Here is a 17,688-nt window from a genome sequence, read left to right as displayed (position 1 = left end):
TAACAGCGCTTCCAGTTTAGAGAGTTAAAAATCTTTTTGAAAGCGTGTTTGAAAAGTTGCTAAGTCATGGGGCTGGCGGACCGTCCGGGCCAAGTGGGCGGACCGTCCGTGATCCATCCAGTGGGGACCGAAGTAGTTCACTTCGGACTGGTCCTATACATTTGTACTGCGGACCGTCCGGGCCTTGGGGCCAGACCGTCCGTAGTCCTGACCAGAGAGGGTTGCTCTCTGCACAGTCCCTGTATTATTGTGCGGACTGTCCGGCCAGGGTCGGCGGACCGTCCGCAGGTGCCAAATTTGTTTGGGCAGGGACTGTGTTTTTGGGCACTTGTACTACGGACTGTCCGGGGCCTAAGCCCGGACAGTACTGACTCCCAGGTCGCAGACCGTCCGGCCTTGTAGGGCGGACAGTCCGCGTGTGTTAACTCTTCATGGTCAGAGCTCTGGTGCTCCAAGTTGCCAGGTCTCGGATGGCCGGCCAAGGTTGGCGGACTGTCCGGACCTCGCTTTTCTGATAGCTCTGACAGATTTCAAACAGGAAAACTAGTCGTTACTTGTACGGCGGACCGTCCGGCCTCAGGGCGCAAACTGTCCGCGTGTGCGCAGAAAGTGTGCTAGTTGCACATAACGGTTGGAATTGTGAGGTGGGCTATAAATAGAAGGGGAGCTCGTGTGTGAGGGCTCTCTTGGCCATTCCTTGCACACATTGAGCTCATTTGTGATCCTCCCACTCATTCTCTCACACTCCTTGCTTGAGATTGCATTCTAGTGAGAGATTGAGAGTTCTTAGTGCATTTGCATCCATTGGTGATTCTTGAGGCACTAGGTGGTACACCGGGCAAGCGTAATCGGCTTGTTACTCTTGGAGGTTGTCGCCTCCTAGACGGCTCGGGTGTTGTCTTCGTCGAGCTCTCCAAGAAGATTGTGGAGGAGACGTGGTGTCGATTGTGAGGGGTTCGCGCCTACCTCGCTGGAGCGGCAAAGGCGACGCTAGTGGAAACGAGGTATTGAGTGATTTCTTGTCCACTTGGCTCAAAGATCAAGCCGCGTCTTGATAGAGGAGCAAGTGAGAGCTTGAAGTCCACCTCAACGTGGATTAGGGGGTGATCGGCAAATCACCGATACCACGGGATAAAATCCGGTGTCTTTTCTCTTCTCACATTACTTATTACCGTGCAAGTAATTAGTATTTCACATATTGTCTCTCTTGTATACAATTACCATAGTTGTTTCTCATAGATTGCTTACTTGTTGTCACTAGAGAATTTATACCTCTTGTCATACTGATTAAATTTATCTAGTGTTTTTTATTTTAGTCAAAGTCGTCTATTCACCCCCCCTCTAGCCGGTGTCCTAGATCCTACAAATGGGACTCAGATTGCTCATCCTCCGACTTCGACGACAAAGGACTTGTCGTGTCCGCCTTCGACAAGTCTTCCCTCTTCCCCAACGAGCGACATATGTGCATCATGGCTAAGGAGAAGAAGGTACGTACACGTGACACTCCTAAGTACACTTCTTCTAGCGACGAGGATTCCAATGATGATTTAGACTATAGTGATATTTTTAAGGAATTAGATAGATACAAGGTAGATAAAATTAATGAATTAATTGATGTCGTGAATGAAAAAGATAGATTACTAGAAAAGCAAGATGATTTGCTATATGAGGAACATGATAAGGTTGTAGAAGTACAAAAATCCCTTGCTCTAGAAACAAAAAGAGTGAAATGCTTGCTTTTGATTTATCTTCTTGTTATGCTTCTATCTGTATACTTAAGAACATAAATGTTGATTTAAATGCTAGAATAGAAAAGCTGAATGTTTTTAGTTCTTCTTTGGAGCATGTATCAATTTGTACTAGATGTAAAGATCATGATATCGATGCTTGTGTTGATCATGTTTCTGTTATTGCAAAGTTGAATGATGAAATTGCTCAATTAAATGTTCAACTTAAAACTTGCAAAAATGAGGTAGAAAAAGTTAGTTTGCTAGGAATGTCTGCACCATTGGTAGACATCCCTTCATTTAGGATGGACTTGGTTTCCATAAGAGAACCAAGGGCACAAAGAGCCAAAAGTCCCCCGACTTCACTAAGGAGAAGCGGAAGGCGCCTATGGCTAGTAGCTCTCATTCTTTTCATGATAACAAGAACCATGCTTTTATGTATGCTCATGTTAAGAATGCCAAAAATGTTTATCATGATGCTTGTGATGATCTTCCCGTTTTACTTGTGTGTGATGATGTTGTTTTTGCTGCCCGCACTATGATTGCTTCAGCTAGTGGTTCTTATGCTCATAGTAGGAGTAGACCTAGGCACTTTGCATCTCATCATTACAGGAAAAATAGGAAAAAACATCGACCAGGAAACGACGTTCTTACTCTAATAGGCCGACGTTCTTAATCGACGTACATTAGTTGACGTACTTAAACAACTAAGAACGTCAGGCCGACGTTCTTAACTTAAGTACATCGATGTTTGCCCGACCAACATACTTAACTAGTTAAGACACGTCGATACAAAGGGGGCCGACGTTCTTAACAACGAGCCATGTGGCACCCGACCGAGGCTCCGTGGGGGAGCCACGTGTCATTAATTACGTCGGCCATTAAGATCGACGTTCTTAAGTGGCCACCGGGCCAACCGCACACGTTGACACGTGGTTTTAAGTACGTCGGTGGGCCAACGTACTTAGCTGACGTGGCCTTAAGAACCTGCATACATATGTACACACAATAGTCTAAAACACAAGTCTCAAACACAAGTTCACACACATACATAATCATCCATAAGTCTATACAACACAAGTCCAAACATCGCATAAACATGTCCAAACATTATATAATAAATCTACAAGACCATCAAGCTTGAGGTGGGTTGTCGGTCAGGTTGAAGATCTGGTCGGCGAAGTTTGTACCATCGTCCGGAGTAGGACGCGACCCCGAACCCTACAAAAGATGTGGTCCATATGTTATCGTATATATTTAGCTTGATTTATTACATTCTAGTTAACTAAAGCTCAAATTGAAGTCGAGCTATTACCTGTCGATGCATCCACATATACATATTATGAGATTGCATCATTTGCATATGTTGTCGTATTTCTTACATCTTCTGTCGCAGCTGTTGCATCTCCTCGTCCTGTGCAGATGATCGCTAAGGGTTTGTCCCATCTAGAGTAGTTGTGCACAACAATTCACAACAGGAATCGTGGAGATCCCCATTGGCCAAAATTATCCTCGTCGGTTTTTTGGTTGGCCGATGGGAATTAAGTAATTCCCGTCGGCCAGAAAGCGAGCTGACGGGGTTTAAGTTAACTCCCGTCGATCGGTACGGTAGCCCACAAGGATAAGGCTACTCTCGTTGGACCCAACTACAGTCCACGGGGTTTAAGTTAACTCCCGCCGGCTGGTACGGTAGCCCACTAGGATAAGTTAACTCCCGTCGTCCCCCACTGTAGCCAACGGGGGTTAAGGCTTTCTAGGTCGCGCCCACAGACTCGTGGCCTCTCTCTCACGTGCACACACACCTTTCTATTCTCTCTCTTCTATACCCCTACGCTCCTCCTCGACGCCGCCACTATACACTGCCTTCTCCACCCTGCCGACGCCACACCCAGCCTCGCGTAGCTCGCCTCCTTCCCGATGGCCCACCACCTCCTCTCTATGATGCATTGTCGCGCTCCTTGACGCCGCACCACCAGTCGCTTGCCTCCCCGACCTCTCGCGCTGCCCCGAGCCTAGGATATGCCCCTGTCGCCTCCATACGTTGTACTCCGCCGTCTCCTCGCGCCCTGCAGCCTCGAATGCTCTGCACGTTGCCGATGGCGCCTGGGACACACCCCCGTGCCTCGGACATGCCCTCGCGACTTGGATGCCGACGAGCCGCCTCCCTGCGTCGCTCCTCACCTCCCCGGCCAAGCTCCTCGTCGCCTCTTTAGCCGAGCGCTTCACCGCCTCGCTGCGTGATTGGAGTGATGTGCCCCTATCCCGTTTGACGCCATCAGCACGCGCGTCACGCCCACAACACACCCGAAGTTGCACATGTATCTTGTTTCTCCTCGTTTGCAAATTATATGTATTATGAGCATGTTTAGAAGTAAGATCATGTTAGTTATATAGGAAGTGTTTTTAATTTTCGTCGTTTTTTATGGTCGACGGGAGTTAACCATGTGTGATTTAAAACAATTTCATATTATTAATTTATGACATTTGTTGGTAGCTAGACAACTCGATGATAGATTGTGTTTTTGTTAGTGGAGTTTATTGTTGGAAGACTTATTGTTGTTCATAGTTTGAACCCTCATTGTTATGGAGTGGAGAATAATGGATAATATTTATAATTTGAGCACCCTCATTGGTGGAAGATTCAGTACTGTCATTCATGTTACAATCTGTCATGCTCCTATAAAATCTATAATTGACAGTTGTTTCAACAAAACAAATTTCAATTTTTCTATAATCGCCAGCTCACATCAACTTTTTCACTGCTAGAATCAAATTTATAGGAATCTACAACTGAAACCTTTAGTACCTTACCGCGACGATATATATACAAGTCATCTGATACGCCGTCGTTATATTTAAACCTAACTTTTTCTCGAATATGTAGGAGGTAGAGCCCAGGTTTGCCAGACCAGGTTACTTGGCGCGAGATAAGTGAGCCCAAACCAATCGATGGAGAAAAAAAAACACTCAATGCATTCTTGTTCTCTCACATACTTGAACAGAACAAACCATTTTTACTGCAAAGAGATGCTACTCTTTGGAGCAGTACACCCAGAACTAGTATTAAAATCGGAAAGAAGGCTTCATGCCGTACAGCTCAACGAGCCACTGCCTTTTCAGTCTGGACGGAGACGAGAACATGTTACACAAATCAACCGGACTCATCGTGTAACATTGGAAAGGAATCCTCTTTCGTCAGCACAGCAGCAAGGGCTTTTACATCGCTTTCTCGTTACAATGGTAATGCTCAGTCAGGAACCCAAACAACACTCAGATAGGCAGCAGATAGTGTCATCATCTAACATTTGTTGTTAGGTCAGCCCCAAAAGGAAAAAATGAATCAAACGCTAAGAATATTTATAGTTATAAGGTGCCTAAACAATGATGAAGTTTTAGGGCTAGACTAGTTTTTTCCAGGCCACCAAAGAATGAATTTTGCAACATCTGAACAATAATTACAACCATTAGCTAAAATTATGACAAAATTGTTTTCTTCCTTTTCTCGTATAATATACACACATGTATCGAGAAAAAGGGCAGGAATTAACTAAAAAGTTGGCCTATATACACACCTATCATTGGAGTCAGACAATCCTCACTGAACCTCCGCAAATTTGTAAAATATTAGACTGCTAAATCCTGAAGCACCTCCAAAACTGAAATCAGTAAGTCTCGTGTCAACAATCAACCACCAAAGAAAATAAGAACGAAAGGATTTCTTTACAGACAGCAAAACTAAAATAACCTTTTGTTTGTGCCATTGTTCCTTGCATTTATCTTAGTATAAGGCCTATCTCACCTCCTATTTCAAACTCTAGTCTTATATGAAGAGTGCAGTCTACAGTTTAATTTAATACAGTATTTTGCACGGTACGGTATGTAGAGCATAGTCTAAATTTTGGTGACTACGATTTGAGCAACTTGTTGAAAGTAAGCGAGAAATAATGCAATGTGCCAACGAACAAATATGAAAAAGGAAAGTTTAGACTAAGTACTGCAGTTCATGAGTTTTTTTTTTCTCAAAGATACGTGAGAGGGAAGCACAAGCGCACATGCACGTACACAGAGAAAACTAGATTACATTCCCTCATGCCTTTGGCTTATACATACACCAACCTAGACCAAACTCAACGGAAATCTATTGTGGCAGAAATACCTTGGACCTAGGGGTGACAATGGGCTCTTAATTTCACACTATAAGATTTAAGAATCAGATCGAATTAGGATCGGGCCCTATTTCTATTTATTTTTAAACTAAAATTTATTTAGTGCCCTACCATTTTGTGAAGAAGCATTTGGATCGTAATCCATTACAACCCCTACTTGGACCCAGCCAAACCCCAAAGATGCATTTCGTCCTTAGCGAGCAAAAGCACTCTAGCTAAATTGGGGAGAATGTCATCAAAGGTGCAACGACCAAACCCCTGAGATTCATTTCCTCTGCAGTTCATGAGTCATGAACTCATGACACTAATCTCTAGCTATATATATCTTATAAAAGCAACACCCACTAGCTTTCGATCTCAACATGCAAATTATCCACATCGTCCTCCCACTAATTTTCGATCTCTTCATGAAAGCTATTCATGTCATCCCCTCCCAACCCCCCACCCCTAAGTACTAAAACTATCCACATCATCCTCAACCAAGTACAAAAGTTATCCACATCATCTCCCACTAAGGCCCTTAGTAACCAGGTTCCCGGATCGATGGGATCGAGGAACGGGAACGTGGTACACGGTACGCTACTAAAACTAGGTTTTAACACTATGAGAACGAGATTGTTCCCACGTTCCCGGAATGGAACGAACATTCTCGGAACGAGGAACGTGGCCACGTTTCCTAGTTCCCGGTTACTAAGCTAAGGCCCTTTTGTTTCCCTACAAGATTATATAATCCAGCTTATGGATTATATAAGCACATATTGACCTACCTATGGATTATCATAATCTAGGTATCTAGATTACATAATCCACCAAATAATCTGCCAACTTATTTAAGCTGGATTATATAATCTAAAGGGTAAACAAACAGGCCCTAAGTGCATTACTTTAAATCTATCAAAATACTAGACATCCACATCATGACATGACACAGATTTGTCTTGCCACTCCATCATCTCAAAATTCGATCTGATATTCTATTAGGATTTTTATTGGGTTCTTCCACTAGCTTACCCTTCACCAGAACCAACACAAGAACATGCAGGTCCTGCACTCCAGCTCATACATGTAACAGCTTTATTTCTAAAGTCATGCACTCATGCTGCAACGTGCAAGGTATCCTTCTAGTTTATTAAGACTTACGCTACACTGACCTTTAAAGGCAGCTTAAAACAAAATTTAACCAGTGAATTGACCAATTGAGCACAGCATGGAATGCCATTAAAATGTCATATGCCCTATTCTCACATGATCTTTAGTGGAAAGAAATTTTATCCTCTCCCTTCACCAATCACCATCTAATTTATTTCACTCATATTTAGAACAAAAACACAGCTGGGTGCTTGCAAACCTTACTAATGCAGAGTCCACAACTGAAACAAAGCAGAAGTGATAAACACTGTAGAACAAGCAATTGGTGGAGTCTTGCCTGTCAGAACCTTCTCCGCAAGGCCAATAGAAGGTGGGGAGACTTTAGGACAAAAGTGCTGACCTAAGCTTACACTGGCGCCCTGGAAAGAAAACTGAGACTCTGCCCTCGAACTGCATTCAAGGAATGCAAATCTCTTAGGAATGGAATTAGTCTGAAGGAGACTACATCTAGGAAAGGATATTTGCTTCATGCATAATATTAGGGCTACACAAATATTCTGTAGAAAAACATTTCGGACATTTCATGTCAAGAAACAAACACAAAATGAGAAAGTCATTTGAGAGATTAGGACTGTAAAAACAGGGCAATATTCCAAAGAGCATAATATAATGCGCAAATATTTCTTACCACTATGGTAGATGTATATTAGATTCCCATTGAGGACTTGGATTTGATCATTCACTAGACACTGAAACCAAGAATGTTGGACTTAGCAATTAACATTTGCAGGCTAATTCTTGGTAAGAACCCCCTTTGCCAGTTCGGCACTAGTCAAAGTCATCATCTACAAGAAATATTCCGGGCAACAAAAGTAGCAATATGACTTGGTAAAGAAACCCGTTTTAGCAGTTTGCCGCTGGTGAAATTTGTATCACCCACATATAATACTTCCATGCAACCAAGAGAAGGCAATGTGAACCCTTTCCATTCACAACTGATTACTCTCTAAACTTGTTTACTTCTACATCCAGATTGGAGGAGGTACCAATGTATAGCACAGTTGCCAAAGCAACCTTCCCATCATTAATCTCTTTTCCAAGATACCTATACTTGGTAGATCATTTACCACTTTCATGGTTGATAGACTCCAACGAATGACGAATCAGTTGCAGCAATCCCTTGACATTATGAAAACTGAAATCAAGTACTTTCCTTACAAGAGCAACTTCATCCACCTGATTCTTCCCAATGCCAGAAAGATAAGCTGAAAATGAAGTTTGTGATTTTCTGGTTCCCTCAAATGAATTATTTGTGTCCTCTGCCTGTAAAAAAAAGAACATTCAGGAACTGGAATACTTAGAGGTCACTATATGAAGATACATTTAGCTCTGTTGCGTGCACCATTTCATGAAAATGTGGAATTATATTATAACAAGCTCGCGACACAAAATCAAGGGCTATTGATTGTGGATTATCTACAACAACAACAACAAAGCATTTTAGTCCCAAAAAAGATGGGGTCGGCTAGAATTGAAACCCAACAGAAGCCACAAATCAAGGTTCAGACACATGAATAGTTTTCTATTCACTCCTATTCAAGGTTATATCTTTGGGTATATTTCATCACTTCAAGTCTCCTTTTACTATATCTTTCTATGTCAACTTCGGTCTTCCCATGTCTCTATTTCCATTACTATCGCGCCTTAGGGTCCACTACGCATTGGTGCCTCTAGAGGTCTCCGTTGGTCATGTCCAAACCATATCAATCGGTGTTGGATAAGCTTTTCTTCAATTGATGCTACCTGTAGCCTATCATGTATATCATCGTTTCAGACTCGATCAGTTCTTGTGTGGCCATAAATCCAACACAACATACGTATTTTCGCAACACCTATCCGCTGAACATGACAACTTTTTATAAGTCAACATTCTACACCATACAACATAGTAGGTCTAATCATCGTCCTATCAAACTTGCCTTTTAGCTTCAGTGGTACCCTTTTGTCACGTAGAATGCTACATGCTCGACGCCACTTTCTCCACCCTGTTTTGATCCTATGGCTAACATCTTCATCAATATCCCTCTCTCTATAGCATTGATCCTAAATACCCAAAGGTTCCCTTCTTGAGCACTACTTAACCTTCCAAACTAACATCTCCTTCACTGTGTAGTAGTGTCAAAGTCATATCTCATGTATTTGGTTTTAGTTTCACTGAGCTAAAACCTTTGGACTCCAGAGTATCCTGCTCATGTCTGGCTTTCAACTAGTACTACATCATCTACATAAAACATACACCAAGAGATATCCTCTTGTATGTCGCTTGTGACCTCATCCATCACCAAGACAAAAAGGTAAGGGCTAACTGACCCTTGATATAGTCCTATTCTAATCGAGAACAAAACCTAGTGAACACCTGAATGAACAAATGAATATCAAACAACAGATTGAAGATTTTGCTAAAATGGTACAGCAGAAATTGATAGCTAGAGCAGTATTTTGAAGTCACTTTCTTGTGACTGAGGGGAACCCTTTATAAATCTGAACCAGACTTGCATCACTAATAGGTGGGGAAGTATTAGAAGTGCAAACAAAAAACTCCAAAAGAGAGGCAAATTATGCTAGAGGTGCACTATCTACAAGGGGGGGGGGGGGGGGGTTGATCTATTTATGGTTAAAGTAAACAAAGTCTGATGCGGAACAGACAGTATGGAGCATATTTCAATAACAAGATGATTGTTCACTTATCAGTTATCACTGTCATGTAACTTCCATAATTACACGTCAGATGAAGCTTATGTGAGGCTATTTATATACTCCCTCCGTCCCATATTAGTGTTCGCTTTAGCACTTGAATTTTATGTCTACATTTAAATAGATGATGAATCTAGACACATATACAAAATACATACATTAATCATTGTATGAATCCACTAAATGTCTAAAACGAATTTTAATTTGGGACGGGGGGAGTATTAGAGAGAGAAGTTGCTGGATAGTTTCGATTTTAACTGTTCACAAATAGAAATCCTAGCAGTAGAACTGAAAATGACATCAGTAACTTACATAAGAAAGCAATCCCATCAAATGATGATTGTTCCGAGATATGGAATTGCTAGCAATCTGAGGAGAGTATACACCTCTTGCAGAAACAGCCTTAGCAACTGTGCTCTGGTTATTTAAATTATCGATGTCTGAAGCGGAAGATGATGGAGACTCAGCTAGAAAAAGTAAAGGAATTTTTTACAATGAGAATTTTAATCAAGATAAACTTAAATGCATTGATGTCACTCTAAATAAAATGAAGGCTTCCATTGGTTCATACATCAGGAAGGTAGAAGAGCATCTACCTCTCTGAGCAAGAGATGCATTGAAAATTTGATGCAAGATTTACCAAATTTGTGCAAGGTTGAAATGCTAGAATCATTAGAAAACTTATTTTACTTCATCACAATGCTAAGTTGTTAACTAGTGAAGTGCAAAAATATAACATCCCAAGCCAAGATCTTGAAAAAAAACAATGGTACTTAATTATATATTATAATCTACTACAAATCAGATCCTTCACAATTGCAGCATCCCCATTTTTTTAGGTTTAATTGAATAATTCATCATTCTAAATCCAGCTTGATTTGAGAATGTGTCTGACCTGTTACAGACGAAAAGGATAATAAGACCAATCCATAAAAACAATGAAATATTCTCATAATAGACAAACCCATCCTAAAGGACATTCCTCAAACAAAATAGGCTGTAATAACCCTAGAGGATCGCTGCATTTAAATTCAGATACATGAGCCAAAGCATGTGTGAAAAAAAAACCTGGAGCAACCATCAAAGATGCTGCATGCAATGCATGTCTATCTTTAATTACACCAGGACTTCTAAAGAAAGCAGCCTTCATATATGCCACTTCCACACATTTATATGCCAGAGCAGCATTCGCCATTTTCTTGAGTCGCTCAAATTCGTGAGCGCAGAATCTGTTAAATACAACAAAGCCAACAGGAAGCGATTAGTTAATCATGCAACACAAGTATAAATGACAAGGCACATTAGAGTCTTTATGTAACTTAAATTATAAATTGTCATCATTAAAGCTTACAAAGTATGAAAGTTATAACATACTGAAGCCTATACCGCATAAACAAACATCTATTATTTTAGAGACCAACCAGGTGGAACTAGGAAACTTTCATTAATAAGAAAAAATAACCTAACATGCATGATGCATCCACACCATCAAACAACTAATCTAGGCCCTCTTTATAGAGAATCAGCATTTATAAAATGGTCATTAACCAATATAATCAATTTTCCTTACAAGAAATATAATTTGCTGTTGAAACTTGGTATAAGTATAATAGATACAAATATCATAAAAAGAATGATAAATCAAATGTTGTCTAGATCTTAAAGAAATAAAACCATTAGGGTATTTCTTACCCAAAGAGGATTCCTGTTTCGGAATACAGTTTCATAGCTTGTATAGAAACCCCTTGATTGGAGCTATCAATGTTTGGGGTCTCCCACAGAGAAGCAACATGGAGAAATTTCAGACCCGCCTCAAAGCACATGCTTGTACTCTCAAAGTCATCCCCTTTTTCCTGCTATAAGAGACGATTTGAATGGGAACAACAGTAAAAATATAAGAATTGTTTTGAGCAATCGAACCTTAAGACGTTTAGACAAGTGCTTCAAATCTCGAGCTTCCTTCAGTAGAACAGATGCACTTGTTAGATTTGAAGCATCACCATTGAGAGTGATGTGCTTCCTCGTGTCCAAATTTTCAATAACAGCCTTTTCTATTTGCCTTGCCTTGTAAGAGGCATCACCATTTGATGCATTGTTTAAGGATGGCTGCTGCTTGCTTGCTTTGACTGCAGATGGATTTGTTTTCTGGTCCTTATTTGGTATATTCCCTTTACCAGGCTTAATATGCCCATAAGTCAAATTTGCATGGTCACCTTGGTTTGAACCGAAATGGGGCTGTGTTTTCCCATTCTGACGAACTGTTGGTTGCTTGTGACCATCGTTGTCATGTGATGAAAGGACATCTGGATTGACTTTATGTTCAGGACTCAGCTGGAAATTTCTAGCACCAAATCCAGAACCTTTGTTTATAAGACATGCGTTCATCACATCTTGTTTATCTTTCAGAAAGTCCCTATCCTTCTGAACATGATGACTCACATCTCCGTTAAAGCAACCAGAAATACGAGCCTTAGCTTTATCACAATCAGACCCAAGATCATAGTTTCTGTTCGAGCATGAAGAATTTATCTTCCCTGACTCTTGAGAATGCACATTTTCTGTAATTGTCCATGAAGAGCTTCTATGTCGACCCAAAGGATTCTTATCAGAAGATCTCAAGGGTGAGGAAGAAACTGACTCTACAGGAGAGGCCCTCGTTTCCTGAAAATGAGCTATATACTTGTTGGAGTTAGACATCTTGGATGAACTCGAAGTCGCAGCTATAGGTGTTTGTGCATGACGGATTTCCCTCTTTGTGGTGCCTTCTACGAGTGACGGATGCTGGAAATGGGTATTTTCTTGAAGTTGCTCACTTAAACACTCCTTATCAGTAGATATCCTATCATCAACTCCACCAACTGTGCCTCTAGAATCAGTAGCTATCCTATCTGTCTTTAACAAATTCAATTCTGACCTGGATTTTTTCTTCACAGCATTAATTTCAGTAATATTTTGTTTTGTAATACCATTTGTGTCATTGTTGCTACAGTGTGGATCCCGAAAATGCTGGCTTGACTGCCTTTGTTTCAGTTTTCTCTTCTTAATGGATGAGTCTCGAGGGCCAGAGTTCTCTGTATCTGATGTTTTAATGACCACAGCTGAGAAATCTTTATCCTCACCATGAGAATGTTTACCTGATGAAGATAAACCATACTTTCCCATGCCAGGAGAAATGCAACTGCGCTTCTGAATGTTTTTCAGAGTCTCACTGGCAGGACTACTTTTGCTTATTTCAAACTCAGAGGGTTGATGCTTCATCACAGGGCCATTGGATTCTTTCTTCATTTTCTTTGATGCTCGCAGGTTATCATGATCAACCCCTACACTGCTTCTCATTCGACGTGATTGGTCTTTTCCAACAATTTCTCCTAAAGAAATGTGAATCTTTAGAAACAAAACAACAGAAAGGTATTAGTAAACTTCAACAACACTTAGGTGGTGCACCTTTATCTGATGATTCCACCAGCTTCCTTTTTTCCTTCAGTTTAGAGAAGTTTCTACTTGAAGGAGCATGCAGATTCTTTGAGGGCTTTGACATACCAGCTGACTCCAAAGTATTTGCCACATTGGCTCCATCAAGGGAACCTTTTAGCTTCCCCAGTGAACTGATGGACTGTGTATTTCCCTGAAAAGTTGGAGCAATAGCTGTACCTTTGCCTGACATAGCATTATCATGACCACCATCCTTAATGTTATTTTCAGGTGCAGGAACCATATAAAGTGCCCGAAGGGCTTTTGTGGTCTCGTCTTCAGTTATTTTGCAGCTATTCATTCCAGGCCTATAATGAATTGCAAATACCAAAATAATCACACTTAAAAACCAAATAAAGCATTTAACAACACTTACAAGTAATTGAACGAGGTGGATGAACTTACAGCCAACTCTGCATGCTACACCGCCATTTTTTGGGAAGTATATCTGGATTCATCCCATAGGGTAAAAGGCGCCAATTCTCACACTTGTCGCAGCACACCCATTGTTCATTTATTAAAATGGGTTCTGGAGCAGGCAGGGATGCAGATGCTAATGGCAAAACATCTGATTTCTCATCAAACATGGCAGAGATATTGACACCACCATCATTTCCAACATCTGACTTGTTATCAATCTCCCCAGATGAGATGGTCTTTTTCTCAAGCCTCACACTCTTATCTATTTGATATGAATTATCCAAACCAATTCTATGGTCTAAAGCATAATGCTCGTCTTCACCATATTTTTTTCTATCAATGTTGTCATTCAATTGTTTTTTTGCCTTGAACTTGAACTTCCCAGACAGGGTGGCTTGCAAAGAAGAAACTTTCTTCTTCCCTTTCATCATCCCTAAAGAATTTCTATCAACATTTCCTACCATGACAGCCATGGAATCTGCACTAAACAGGTCTCCATTTTCCTTGCTTTTGTACTGAGATGGTTCATCTTCCATATGCAATACTTTCCCTTTGTCCCTCTCCAGTGGCGAAGTTTTGTTGGGAATGTTTTGCAACTGACATGAACTGGCATGAGGTTTACCATTGTACTCATCAGAATCACATCTGTTTTTACGAGAAAATCCATGATCAAGCGAAGGTTCCTCCTTAATGTTTTTGTTCTTGCCACTAATGTGTCCTTTTGATGCACCATCCTTCGATCCCTTCATTTTATCTGAAATTGCACCTGTAAATTTCGCTGGCTCCTCAACTGTATGTTCTGTATTTACAATTGTAGGCAACAAGTTTGAACCGGTATCATCTAAAACATCCTGTAAAGGCTTAGTTCCCTTATTCACAGCAGATGGTTTGTTAACTCTGATTTTTGAACTCCTGAAAATGGGGATCTTGTCTTTCTTTTCATCAGACTTGATTTCCTTGGTACACTTATCTTTGTTATCCAGAGTAGCAGAGGTTGTACAGCCCCAGTCTCCATGCAATTCTACTTTGACTTGAAATTCAGGTGCTTCTTGTTTTACCATCACTTTAGGCTTTTGTTTCAATTCTAGAACATTTTCCTTGAGGGGTGAGAGCAAGTGTCCTCCAGGAATATAATGGCTGGTCATTATCTGTTCAAAAAGCACAATGCATTAACACTTCAAATCAATTGTACAAGGCTTCACCACAATATCACGAACAGGGTAAAATTTAACCTCAAGTATGGCACGTGGAGATTCATCAGGCAAAACTTCAGGCACCAGAGCCCCAGCAGTCTCATCTAGGTTGTCTTCTGCAGATGATGAAGGGGAAATATCTAGGCCCAGGCCACTATATATAGCAGCAGTATTTCTTGGCAAACTTTTATTGCTGTTCAACTTGATACGTATTTTTCGTGCTTTCTGCTCAGACCCAATGACTGCTCTGTTTAACATCTGTTGATTGCCATCACTCTCATTGGATATTCGACAGTATTCATTTTTCCTGCTGCTGTCTAATTCCGTCTTAACAAAATGGTTCTTTTGCGCATTCTGGAAGCACATTGTAATATTGTCACATGTAGGCATCAATCCTAGTAAGTCAATATATGTAAAATTTTGTAAAGTGTACCTCTGTTAATACATGCAGGGATCTCGAGGCACTGCCATGGTTTTTTGGATCTGCAGTGTTCCTATATTGAGGAAAGCCCAAAGGGGAACGTGGGTATGTTGGCAAGAACGAACCATGGCATCCATACATCGAACCTATGTAGTGTGAACGATTTTTCACATAAGCCAATATAACATCAATAACTGTACAGAGCAAACAGGTTGGCAATTTTTACTCCTCTTACCCAAATTCATATGAGTTATTTCACCTTCAAATTTCTTGCGTAAATGACCCAACACATTTTGGATTCTTTCATCCTGTGAATAATACAGCACGCTTTAGTCTTTTAGCACAAAGAACATAGTTATAAGTAAAAGTTTAAAGGCTGATCATCCAGAAGGATGAGGCTGTACTATGAGAGTGTATACTAAAAAGATAAAGCATGTATGTAAAAGGAGAAAGCCGTTTCTTCTTTTTTGAAGTATAGACAGGTATGGAACAACAAAGTTAAATGCACTCTTTCTGGGTGTAAAACTATCAATAGAAAGCGGTGAAGCATAAGCTTAGAAGGAATAATTCAGCCCTCAAAATACACATTATCACTTACATCGAGGTAACCCCAGAACTATCATATAACAAATATATTAAATCCCTTGAATACATACAAACATGTATGAGTTACCTCCCCACGTATGTCAGCTAGGAAGTCCTTTCAAAGAAAAAATCAGAGTAGAAGATAAATTTTGTCTATATGTTGCCTCTAGGCACTGATCTCAACAGCAGAAATTGATTTGTGTCCAACCTATAAATTGTAAAGTACAAGGGCCTACCTAGGGATGAAACTAGAACGGAAGCAGACGGATACATATCTATGTTAACATAGCAGAGTTTTCACCAAGCAGGACAGGTAACCAGAAAATAACCAAAATCAAATGGAACAGAAAATGTGCACGTGAACCAACAGTACAAACCATACTACTGCCAATCACCAGCAAACTTGTCCCAGTAACCTGCTAAATCTAGCACTGAAATTGAGAAGGTTTCATAATTCACACAAGGGGTACAAGAAATCACCGCAAACTAGTACTACTACTCAACGGTTGCAGAAGTAACTACCAACTAGTCTTGCATAGTTGCATTCTCATGTCGGCTCCGATACTTTACCAGGTAAAGCTAACAAGTTAGCCAAATTCGAATCCCCCACAGAGGCCAGCAATGAACCGGCAGAATCGTAACCCCCCCCCCCCCCCCCCCCCTCCCCACAGCATTCATGTAACCATGTTAGATTGAAGCATTGATGTTGCATTGATAAAAAAAACAACCATGCATTCGTGTCAATCAGTGATTACCTCAACCACACTGCAAAATCGACCTAAATCTCTGCAACATTGGTAACAAGTACTTGTATATCATACTACCCGTAACGCAAAAGAAAACAAAAAAACAATCGCAACGCTGCGACAGCAACACTAATCACCTCGGCACGAGAACGCATTCGCATACTGACATCTGATCAGCCATTGATCCAATACACTCTCACACGCAATAGGACGACGAGGAGGACGAGGAGGAGAGCAGAGAACGTTCTTACGATGCAGGTGAGCGCGTCGGGAATAACCAGCTCACGGCCGCCGCCGGAGGCCGCCTCGCCCTCCTCCAGCTCGAGCTCCCCTTCCTCGTACCCCATCTCCCCGCGCCGCCCCAGCATGACGTCGTCGGCCGCGGGGCGACCCCCGCCGATCGCCGACGCGCCGCAGCCGCCAAGATCACGGCCTAGGGTATTTCACGTTGTCCTTTTCTCTGTTTATAATTTTATTTAATTTTATTGTCTTATTGTTTTTTTATTATGTGCTCCCTCGTCGCATCGGACATCGGTGGTGTGGTATGTGTCTTCCTCGGAGGAGAGCAGAGGACAGAGGACAGGATTGTATGTACGGGAGAAATATAGAAAATATATATACTAGTAGGACGCAAAATATTAATTCGAGGCCCGTGCGGGCCTGGCAGAGCTTTTGCATGCTACTTGTTGGTGCTGGCGGAGATGCCGCATTTTGGATGGGCGTTGGCCGTTGGACGGCGGAGGCGCGGAGGTGAGGCGAGCCTGGCAAGTCCGTGGAAACAAGGCGGCCCGAGCGCACGACGTTTGTGCAGCGGCAGGGAGCAGGGGAAAGATACGCGCCGACCGCGAATGACAAGTGCACGCAAATCTGGCGCGACCACGCGTATCCTACGGCATAGGGCATGCTATATACTATATATCTATTTTTAAGATTTTTTTCCTGAGAATCTTATTAGTGAGAGACTTTTTTTCATTTCTATCAAGTTCGTATTTTCTAAGGTTATTGAAAATATTATAACTTATGTTAGAAAAATATGGTAAGAATTTTCATCATTATTTCATATTTCATTTACCCTAACCTAACAAAATAATTATAAAAAGATCATAATATATTTTT

At 41.2% G+C, this 17,688-nt stretch overlaps 1 protein-coding gene across 10 annotated transcripts; it reads right to left on the bottom strand.

Moving 5' to 3' along the window:
* Positions 1-4,677: 4,677 nt before the first annotated feature.
* On the bottom strand, positions 4,678-17,253 carry LOC103635747 (uncharacterized). 10 transcript variants are annotated; one of them, XM_035961746.1, is made up of 14 exons: positions 16,824-17,243; positions 15,477-15,549; positions 15,254-15,387; positions 14,860-15,174; positions 13,613-14,775; positions 13,181-13,515; positions 11,657-13,104; positions 11,429-11,589; positions 10,805-10,965; positions 10,049-10,203; positions 7,671-8,305; positions 7,320-7,432; positions 5,300-5,383; positions 4,678-5,025 (listed from the first exon to the last, which is right to left on the bottom strand). In XM_035961746.1, the coding sequence occupies exons 1-11, from the start codon at positions 16,938-16,940 to the stop codon at positions 8,102-8,104; spliced, it is 4,266 nt and encodes a 1,421-aa protein (XP_035817639.1). In that variant the 5' UTR covers positions 16,941-17,243; the 3' UTR covers positions 4,678-5,025; positions 5,300-5,383; positions 7,320-7,432; positions 7,671-8,101. The 10 variants fall into 10 exon arrangements, with proteins under 10 accessions (XP_035817639.1, XP_008656349.1, XP_020399023.1 ...); XM_008658127.4 differs by having other exon boundaries at positions 11,429-11,592; positions 16,824-17,159; XM_008658128.4 differs by having other exon boundaries at positions 4,683-5,171; positions 11,429-11,592; positions 16,824-17,253.
* Between the last annotated feature and the right edge of the window lie 435 nt (positions 17,254-17,688).

Source organism: Zea mays, chromosome 8 (assembly GCF_902167145.1).
Source record: "Zea mays cultivar B73 chromosome 8, Zm-B73-REFERENCE-NAM-5.0, whole genome shotgun sequence".
NCBI classification, from domain to species: Eukaryota; Viridiplantae; Streptophyta; class Magnoliopsida; order Poales; family Poaceae; genus Zea; species Zea mays.
The sequence above is the reverse complement of the archived record's forward strand: the minus strand, read 5'-3'. Positions and strand labels throughout refer to the sequence as shown.